The 10,617-nt window shown below is 34.1% G+C and overlaps 1 protein-coding gene across 4 annotated transcripts in view; it reads right to left on the reverse strand.

The window, feature by feature from the left end:
• LOC108692812 overlaps nt 1-10,617 on the reverse strand; it is a 20,026-nt gene that overhangs the window by 6,099 nt on the left and 3,310 nt on the right. For 3 of the 4 annotated variants that reach the window (XM_018201305.1, XM_018201306.1, XM_018201308.1), the window contains exons 2-4: nt 2,923-3,038; nt 2,202-2,418; nt 27-360 (exon numbers count right to left, since the gene is read on the reverse strand). In XM_018201305.1, the coding sequence (XP_018056794.1) occupies nt 27-360; nt 2,202-2,418; nt 2,923-3,012 (641 nt within the window). In that variant the 5' untranslated portion in view covers nt 3,013-3,038. Of the gene's footprint in view, nt 1-26; nt 361-2,201; nt 2,526-2,922; nt 3,039-10,617 lie in introns of those variants that run through there. The other variant, XM_018201307.1, reaches the window with a different exon arrangement.

The raw sequence follows: 10,617 nt of genomic DNA on the forward strand, positions 1-10,617 counted from the left end.
CATCTTCATTATTTTGCGTTCCTTACCTGGAGGAAGTTGCTGACATAACCGAGAGCTTCCCCGAGACGCCGGAGCCTTGACTACCAACCGACGACAATCTAGATGTTCTACCGCTGATGTTGAGCAAACATATCTCCGAGCAATTACTGTCCTTGCGTTCACGGTCCTGACCTAGCTGCTTGCCGCTATAATCCGATTGGGATCCATCGGTCTCCTTTCGTTTTCGCCTTTTGGACTCTCGTTTGAGATCTTGTTCATGGATGGGATCCTGTAAATCCAGCTCCTCCGTAGAAGACCTGAGATCTTGAGCGTCTTCCTTATAACCCAGAGTCAGCTTGCAACCGGACGGAGGATCCGCACCTAGAAATTCATGGGATCTTTAGAGTTTGCATTCCTAAACGGCGTTCTTCAAAAGTTTCTAATAACTTTTAAAGTCTGTAGATTAAATCGAACGTAAATGATGATTACGTAAATGTTATGAAAGATTTCTCCTTTCTTACATTTGATATCATCAATCATCCGTATGATCGCCTAACGTTCGAATAATTTAACAAGTCTATGTTACATCTTCTCGAGCCTCCTACAAAATGTATGAGTATATAAGTGTATCGTTCGGCCACCCGAATTTTTCATCCGGCTTATATTTGAATTACATGTCAATATTCATTATTTCATGTATTTTAATTGCATGTATCACATATAGGTAAGACTTTATTTTTTTTATATATTTAATTTGCAGCAACATTTTAATGACAGCAACATTTGACCAGATATGTATAAAGAGAAGAACTAACATTAACATTGGTCAAGATTCATAGTTTCTGTATAGATAATACCCATGGAAGACAAAAGTATTAATAAGAAGATTGTGTCAGTAATAATCAAATGAGGAATTTGAGGCTTTAATGAACAAGAGGCTTTAATGATAATTTGTACGATAATTTGTACGGTATGTAGTGCAAAAATCCACTAAATTAAATATACTAAATTAAATCGAGATGGACAATCGACAAGGAACAAACAATTTAATTTATTAGGTGTAGTAAAAAGAAATCCATTATTTTTCCATTCAATTTCATGCAAAAATAATGAATTTCTTTTTACTACATCTAATAAATTTTTCTAGTTGAATCGATCAAAATCTTGACCTTAAGGAAATCTTTTTCAGAAATTATTCGAAATGCATAACCTGTACAAAGTTCGCTTCTTGTACCCGCTCAATAAAATTATCAATTTAATCGCGCTAATTCGCCTTGGATACATGTGTTCGATTACTACATCATTGTTGTGTATTATGTTGAACGTCGCAATTAATAAAAATTGATAGAAAATGACAAGATTGAATAAATTCAAATAAAAAATATTTATAACACTCGCCGCTTTATTAATTAAAAATATATATACCTGAAAGTAATCTATTACGTTTATAAAAATGCATTCAAATATTCCAAAAATATATATTAAATTAGCGATACTGAATCTATCTATTTGGTATCTGCACTAGTAGACAGCTAATATGTACGTATATCTACAAAAATAATAGAATAGGTTGTTAAGAGAGTGAAATAAAGTGCAAATATATATTTCTGAAATGTTTTCAAACTACTCGAAAACTATAACCCGATTACTTACGAAAAATGTTCAATTCCCATACAATTTAAAAGATCTTATTCTGACCGAATCTATATTGTATATCATTAATGTACGTTTTGCCATTAATTATCAGCCAACGTTAATTAATTCATTATTAATTTTGTATTGAAATTATCGTATTTCTCAAATATATTTATATTCAAAATATATGCATAGATTAATTTCAATCTCAATATTCTGCTTGAATGTTTTTTATACTATTCTATATATATATATATAGTGATTATATATATTATTCATAATGCAGTTTCAAAGTTCAAATTATATTCTTGAATAATATTTGATATATCTCAAAAGAATTTGATATTGTTTGATCTTTACTGTACTTCACATTTACCATAAAATACTTATCCATTTACCAAAATCGATTAAATTAAATTTCAAAAAAAGTTCCAAATTTATCAAACTTATTATTTTACTTAAAGTTATGTGAATATCATATTACCAAAGTGTCACGCAGTGCAATTGGTGTCGTTGAGCAAAGTATAAAAAAACTGGAAACTTGGAAGTAAAACGATTTGTACAGTAGTTTGCAAAAGAATAATCACCTGCAAGAAGCTCTCGTTCAGGTGACGAATCCCTGGAATTACTATCCTCATGATGCGAAGAACTGCTCGCTCTACTGATATCAATTCGTGGCGTGCTAGGGGTCTTGAGCGAACTACCAGGCGTTGCCGGCGTGGTGACCTCGACGATACCCGGCATTCGCCCTGCCGCTACCGCCGCTGCCGCCGCCGCCGCCGCCGCCGCCGCCGCCGATTCTCCCTGCATTCAAATTCGTTTCCTGGTTTGTCGTAGCACAGTCACACGGGGTTGATTGGTTGGTTGTTGGGCTCAGGTCGCGGGCCAGCTTCTCGCAGTGACTCACAAAACTCACGGACGATCGAGAAGATTAATCTCGAGATCGCACACATACATCGGGATTCAAGTTCAGGATTTCAGAGAGATAGAAAGAAAAAAAGAAAGAACGACATAAAGGAAAGAAAGAAAAATAGAGAGATAGAGTGATGGAAGGAGAGAGGGAGGGAGCGAAATAAAAAGAGAGCAAGAGAGAAAAAGGAGAAGAAAAGAGAGAAGGGAGAGGAGAGAGGGAGGAGGATGGAGAAGAGAGAAGAGGGAGGGAGAGATGGAGGGGAAGATGACGAGAGAGAAGGAGAATGAGAGGGAGGGAGGAGAGAGAGAGAGAGAGAGAGAGAGAGAGAGAGAGAGAGAGAGAGAATCAATCTCAGATTGGATGATTTAATAAAGAAAAGTCAGGGTAGGACTCACGTTTTCCACTTCCTCGGATAAGTCCTCGAAGGATGCTATTGGTGCTGGTCCAAGCTTCTTTTGATGAACATTTGGCAAACTTGACGCCATTTTTGAGCATTCAGATCACGATGATACTGCAAAAATGTGAAAAATCAAAATCAGATATTTTTGCAAAATCAGACGTTTTTATGTAAAACTTTTAACAAGAACACAATCTTGTTCTCAATAGCGTATAGAAACTAGGAAGCACGTATTGTAATCGCCGCCTTAGTTACTACGCTCTCATTCTGTTATGTTACAAATATTATGTAATAACGGCAACAGATAGATATATATACATATATATTTCGTATTACGCTTCTTGCCACAATTTTTCGCTTGATAAAGCTCAAGAAATGGCGCTCTTATTAAATAACAAAAGCATTTATTTGTCACGTTTAGCTATAAAATAAAATTATTCACACGTTATATGTGATACTTAAGTATTTATTTTTTTTGCTTTGCAATTAATTAATATCTAATACTATAATAATCGTACTTTATACTTACTATAGTATTTAGAATTTTGTTTACATGTAGTCATACTGTATACAGAGTGCGTCACCAAAATGCGGACAAATTTCAATTTAAATATTCCGCTATATTGTGCCTCCACCAGAGGTTGTTGTTGGCATCCGAGAAAACCTGATGCTTCTAGTAAAGTTATATTCTCAAAATGTGCGATGTTGAAACCAAGTGCGGAGTACTATAATCGAAGAGCCGCGATCATCGAAAGCATTCGTACTGGGCGCTCAGCAATGGAAATAATTCGGTTCTTTGAATACCCTAGATCAACCAAATGGATTCAAGCTAATGGAAGATATATCAAATAATTATGCTCTATAGGGATTCCCATTCCCCCCCCCCCCTCCTCCCCAAGTGCCATGTAAAGATTTTTTGTAATATTTAATTTTTCATTAAAAACATTTTGTTTAAAGAAATTGTTCGATTTGTCTGGATTTTGGTGACGCACCTTGTATATTTATAGTGTTAAAAAGAAGATAAATATCATCATTCTTATATATTCTATAAACTAATTGAAACAGGAGATTTATTCACGATATTTTCTAATTTTTTAACGCTGATTGCATTAAATTATTGGCAAAAAAAAGAGAAAAAATTCATATTTATTGTAAAATAATGAAAATTATAATAATATCACTACTAAATTATGTTATGTTTGTGAGTTATTATTCTTATTATTATACATAACTAGTAGCGTTAAAACGTTTTAAAGCGAAGAACGAGAATGATTACATATTATTTCTAATTTCGTATCTTCTAGGCCCTATTTTCACAATCTATGGTTACCTAAAGATTAAAGGTTATCAAGAAATGCAATAAATCATTGGTGAATCTCTTGGTAACCTTTAATCTTTATAAGGTAATCACATATTGTGAAAAAAGGCCTAAAAAGAATAAGTATTCTCTTGACGATTGTTTAAAAGTCGATCCAACGAATCGTCATGCAAAAGGCTGAGCATAAAAGATGCGATTGTCAAATAAACCAATCCAACATAAATAATAGATAAAGAATTTAAATAATAATCGCATTTTCGCTCGATTTATCTGTGTTATTCTTTCTACAGTATAATTTCTTATACAAAAATAATCAACGAAAATCTGGGGAAACGCACAGCATAACGATAAATTTATCGAGTACAACAAGAAAAAACAATAGAAAAGAAATTCAAACGTTCTTTAATTGATTTCCCCTAACAGCATAAGACATCCTCAGTATGATACTGAATATCCTGGGATATATATGAGATATGTTTAAAACAATATACTAAGATGAAAATTTTTGAATGTCCTTAGCCCTAATAAATAAGCGCCTAAAAATATCCTAAACATCTCCTGAGAACGTCCTGTTGTGGACTATCAAATGAGCACCTCATTATGTCCTACGTATACATTATATCCAATACAGAACATCCAATTCCAAAGTCTTAAAATGTCCATTTGTAATTCTTGGGATCTATTTTTGGATTTTTCTAGATCTGCCACTAGGTGATTCCTTTACTACAACAGAACGTTCTACAGGAATAAGACGTTCCATTTAACTAGCAGGACGTTTAAATATAATTTTAAGATCTCCGCATTGTTTCTTCATGCAAACTACTAATCTGTGGACAATTATTTCGTAAGTATGCACAGTTTGCACAACGTTTATATGAAACAAATATCACGTGAGCTCTGGAGCGTCATATTGGATTAAGAAATGATAAAGATCTCAAGTTAGAAACTGTTTTTTATCTTCTCAGCATAGGCTTCACTTCATGGATACGTAAATATTAATGATTTAATCCTGGAAAAGCATTCTCAAATAATCAGTAAGAGAGGAAAAAAGTAATTGTTATACAAAAATTATATGATTTAGTCGGTAATACACACACGACTTTAGGATCCCCTTAAAAGTTGATAAATCTTAGAGTTTGTAGAATCTCTATCATATTGACTAACAAAAATTATAGTAATTTCAATGCTTGCTTATTCATGACTCTACTTTCGTATAATCATCGGCGAAGAATATCTAATTCAATGAGCAAATTCCGCAAAGCGGAAAATCCCTTTGAATTGATCGGAACCGATCGACCAGCCGAAAAGCTCGTGCGTTGACATAGTCGCCTGACTAGTTGATCGACTGATTAACCCGACTGATTAATCCTGGGGGGGGGGGAGGAGGAGGATTATCCCTGTATCTATTTTACACAGTGCGAGTTAGCACGAATTGATAAGTAGGGTCGGTTGCTGGCTTTGTACAAACAAATCAGTCGAGTTACTGATCATGCAAGTTGGACAATAATTGGCTTTGCCAGTTATTTCAAATATTTTTGTTCTAGAATTCAATTCTGGCCCACACTACATAAATAGGTCACTACTGATCCTTTGTGAATGCACAAATCAGTGTGGCCAGTAGTTATATATAAAATTATGTAGGTACATTCAAGAGAATTACGAGAATTACAGATAATTCTAGACTATCATTTACATTACGTATACTATAGCAAAAGTGCACGCCAGAGTTATCCAGGAGTAATTCCTGAATGAATCCTGAATGAGGTAACTAAAGCTCGGTTTACACGGTACAAGCTACTAGTTCTTACAGTAAAAAAGTAGCTAGTCTCTGAACTGAGTGATCAGCCTTACTCTCAGTCCTTACTATATTGATTTTTGTTATTTATACGATGTAAGCTATTAGCTTGATAGTAAATTAGTGATACTAGCCCCCGAATTACGAATAGATGGCTAATTATCTCAGCTATTAATTCTGTATTAGGCCAAAATCAGACTACACATTGAAGCTTGAGATCGAAGATTAAAATTGAACCAATGAAGACAAGAAATTTTAGTTTCTTTTATTTATTTGAATTGATCAAATTTCGATTTTTCAATCTTCATGCAATCTCAATGCATCTGATACCGGCTTTAGATTATCATTTGGATAGCTACTAATCATACTGATTTATACATTCATAAAGGGCCAATAACTGCAGGCCTATCTGCATGATATGAAAAGATCAATGAAGAAAAATATTCGAAATAATTGCCTTGTCCAACTTGGTCTTACTATTCAACTTGCACGGTCGGTAACTCCGATCTATTTACATAAAGCCAATAGCCAATCTTCAGCTACTGACACTATTATCTCGCACGTCAACTCGCATCGCAATATGTAAACCGACGAACATAAATCAAATCAAGCGCCAAATTACGCCGATCAGTGGACGAAATTCACACATCGCCGTATAAATAATATGCGTAGAAAATAAAAATAATGATACGAGTGGATAGTAGTTGGATCGTTTGCTCGTTACAGATACTTATTATTGGAGCAAAAGTACAGGATGGGCCATTTAAAATTTGGAATTTAATTTGGCTCTAAAAAAAAACGCATGAATATTTTTCAAAGTTTATGGCTTTATTTGAAAAGGTAGTACATTGCCATTTACCGAGATCTTTATTCAAAATTCTTCTCAAAGAAGTGCGTGAAATGTTCAAGTTTTGAGAACAATGGCGAGTTGATGTTGATGGTTGTTCAAGCACTCTGAGCAACAGCAGCAATGTTTTTCAGTTGACCTTACTGGACGAGCACGTGAACGTGTTGCTTTATCCAATAAAGATTCAGTTTGCCGAATTTGCTTCACAAATTGATCCACAAACTGCGTTGAAGGCATTTCTTTTCTACCAAATTTTCCATGTAAATTTCTTACAGTTTGGGTTGAAGACTCACCACTTTGGAAGTAAGTTTTCAATATTTCCCAATTTTGTTCAAGCGTATAGCGACCCATTTCGTAAATGTCAAACAAAAAACTAAATTTTTGATACGTCATAAATGTTATTACGCCTTTCAAACTCAAAATAATCGATAGTTTAAATTCCAAACGCTAGATGGCCCACCCTGTACAGGAAAAGGATAAAATGGAGGCAAGGAGAGATGGAGAAGAAGGATAGAAAGAGTTGAAAGAGGAAGAAATTAAGAGAGTATTAAAGAAGATGAAGAACAAAAAGGTCGTGGATATAAATGGAATCCCGATGAAAGCGTGAAAATACATTATGGAAGAACATGATAGAATTATTGGGACAAGTTTGGAGACAAGGAGAGATACTTGAAGATTGGAGGTAAAGTATTATTGTGCTATTATATAAGAGAGAAGACACAGAATCGGTAGGAAATTATAGAGGAATATCGTTATTATGTACAGCATACAAATGAGATGCGGAGATTCTAAGAATTAAATTGAAAGAAAAGGTAGGGAAGAAAAACATAATCCCGGAGACGCAAACAGGATTCAGGAAAGACAAGTCGACGATGGATAACATCACAATTTGTACTGAATCATCTGATTCAAAAGAGCAAACAGACAGAAGGTAGGGAGAGGAAAGTATATGCTCTCTTTTTGCGGATCTGAAGACAGCTTTCGACAAAGTAGATAGAGGTATACTTTGGGAATTATTAAGAAGATATGAAATCAAGGGGCAACTGATAAGGAGATTGGAGTATATATATATATATATATGAGAACACGAAGGTTACGGTCAGAACAAGCAGAGGTTTGAAGCAGAGAAGTTCCAGACAAGAAGAGGAGTTAGACAGGGCTGTGTCCTGAGTCCACTCCTATTTAATTTGTATGTTGCGGACCTCGACAGAGAGTTAAAAAATAGAAATATAGAAGGAGTTGCGGTAGGTAGTATAAGAATATGAAACTTAGCGTATGCGGACAATGTAGTGCTGTTAGCAAAAAATAGGGTTGCACTGATAGACATGATGAATACACTAAGAAGATTTTTAAAAAGTAGGAAACTAGAACTATGCGCTGAAAAAACAAAGATAGTATTTAATAAGCATGAGAAGAAAAAGAAGGAAGCATGGAAATGGAGAGTAGAGAGATTGAGGAAGTACAATGTTTTAAGTACTTAGGCTTTTAATAGAAAAGGTGATTATGAAGATCATATAATAGAATTGAGTAAGAAAGGGAGGGCGGCAGTCAAAAAGATATGGAATTTAGGAAAAAGACTATGCAGAAATGATTTTATAAGGAGATGGATACTGTTTAAATACCTAGTACAAAGTGTGGAGTGAAGATCTGGGGTTGAAAAGAAAAAGGAAGTCTGGAGAAAATACCGATGTGAACTTGGCGCTCAACTTTATCAAAAATAAAAATTAATACTGCAGGCCGTTTGTACTTCGTTTGTACTTGTTTGTACCGATCATTATTTCGTTTGTACCTCAAACAGTTAAACAAAAAGTGAAAAATAAAAAATAGCCAGCGCGCAACTTTAAGATTTTTTAATTTCATTTATGCCATTCGAAAAATAATCGTTTGTATCCGTTTGTACTTCTCTTACTTTCGTTAATACCTCAAAGGATTCGGAGATACAGCGCGTTTCAGTTTTTGCGCAACTCCTATATAGTATCTCCGAACCCTTCGAGGTACAAACGAAAGTAAGACAGGTACAAACAGGTATAAACGATTCTCTTTCGAATGCCGTTGGTCCCATTTCGATATCTTTAAAATTGACTAAGTTTGCTATATAGAGGTTGCGCAAAAACTGAAACGCGCTGTATCTCCGAACCCTTTGAGATACAAACGAAAGTAAGAGAGGTACAAACGAGTACAAACGATTCTCTTTCGAATAGCATAAATGAAATTAAAAAATATTGAGGGAATTAGCTATGGACAAATTAAGGATAGGTTGGGAAATAAGAGCCATGAGATACGAAAGGAAATTAAAGAAAAGGAGAGAGGACGGCCTACTTCGGTGTTATTGGAAAGAAAAAGAAAAGAATAAATGAAAGGATATATGTGGTAAAGAAAGAGAAAGGTTTTACAATAGAAATGAATGGAGACTAAATGCGAGGGAATTAATAGGGAACGATGAAAATGAAGGGAGGTTAGAGGAGGAAATAATTAGGAGGGAAAGGGATGGGCAATGACAGTAAGATGAAAACTGCGAGATACAATGAAAGGTATAAAGAGTTTGATACGGGGAATAGATGTCCCAATTATTTAAGGAAGGAAAATATATGTAGGGTGGGAGTGGGCGAAGACATGCGAGATTTAGTTAGACTTAGATGCGGGAATATGGAGGAAGGAAATAAATATTGCTGATAAGGAATATAAGGAATGCGTATTTTGCGGAATAGGGATAGACTATATGGAACACTATGTGAAGAAATGTCCAAAAATAGTTGATTTAGGGAACTAGGAAAGGATAAGAAGGAAATGTGGAAGAAACTTTCGAGTGAAGAATTAGATTCAATTAAATGTAAAGTTTTAGATCAATTAGAGAGAAAAAGAAAAAAAGAGATCAGGAAAAGGAAAACGGAGAAAAAGACAACTAGCGAGATAAAGGACATGGAGTAATATATTTAGGCAGAACAAGTTTGCATTTAGAAATGCGTGAGACACGATTAGAAATGTTGTGATATAATATTAGGAATATATATTGTACTGCGACATATCTATCAAATGTATAGTTGTAGTTATAAGTCTACTATTATATTATAGTATATGCAATGGTCAGTCTGTCATATATAGGTAATAAATATTATAAGATAAAAGAATATATATTGTGATATTCCAAGAAATGTGTGAAAATAAGAATATTAAGAAAATCTTTTATTTGTTTTTAGAGTTAGGTACTAGCAATGTAGGGAATTTATGTAAACCAAGTTCCCTTCTTGGCTATATAAATGCTGAAGTATAATAAATTCTATTCTATTCTACATATCTATGGTATAATATAATAAGTAATAAGCAAATAATTTAAACAATAATAAATTAGAAAAACAAAACAACAAATAATTTAATTTGCTGTCGAAATTTTGCAGTTAAAATCGTAAGCGTAAGATTAAATGATAGAATGAATTGCGGTTGAATGATTGCAAATCCGCGATGAATTCAAAACAATTGATGTGTATATTCACGGATCGAATAACAGACTTGTTCTTTTTAGCTGAACTTGTTGCATGCTTCCAACGTGGAGAAAAAAAGGAAGAAAGATGAATTCTCAATCTTGAGCCGAAAGCCTTGCGTTTATATGTTTTTTTCTTTTTCTTTTTCGTTTTACTTGCAATAAATGTTCAATAAAATCAGAATATCATAGTTTTTACTAGAAAATCTTTGCGCACTGTCTTTCGCGCTGATCCTATACTATATATATATATAT

Source organism: Atta colombica, unplaced genomic scaffold (genome assembly GCF_001594045.1).
Source record: "Atta colombica isolate Treedump-2 unplaced genomic scaffold, Acol1.0 scaffold82, whole genome shotgun sequence".
Lineage (NCBI taxonomy): Eukaryota > Metazoa > Arthropoda > Insecta > Hymenoptera > Formicidae > Atta > Atta colombica.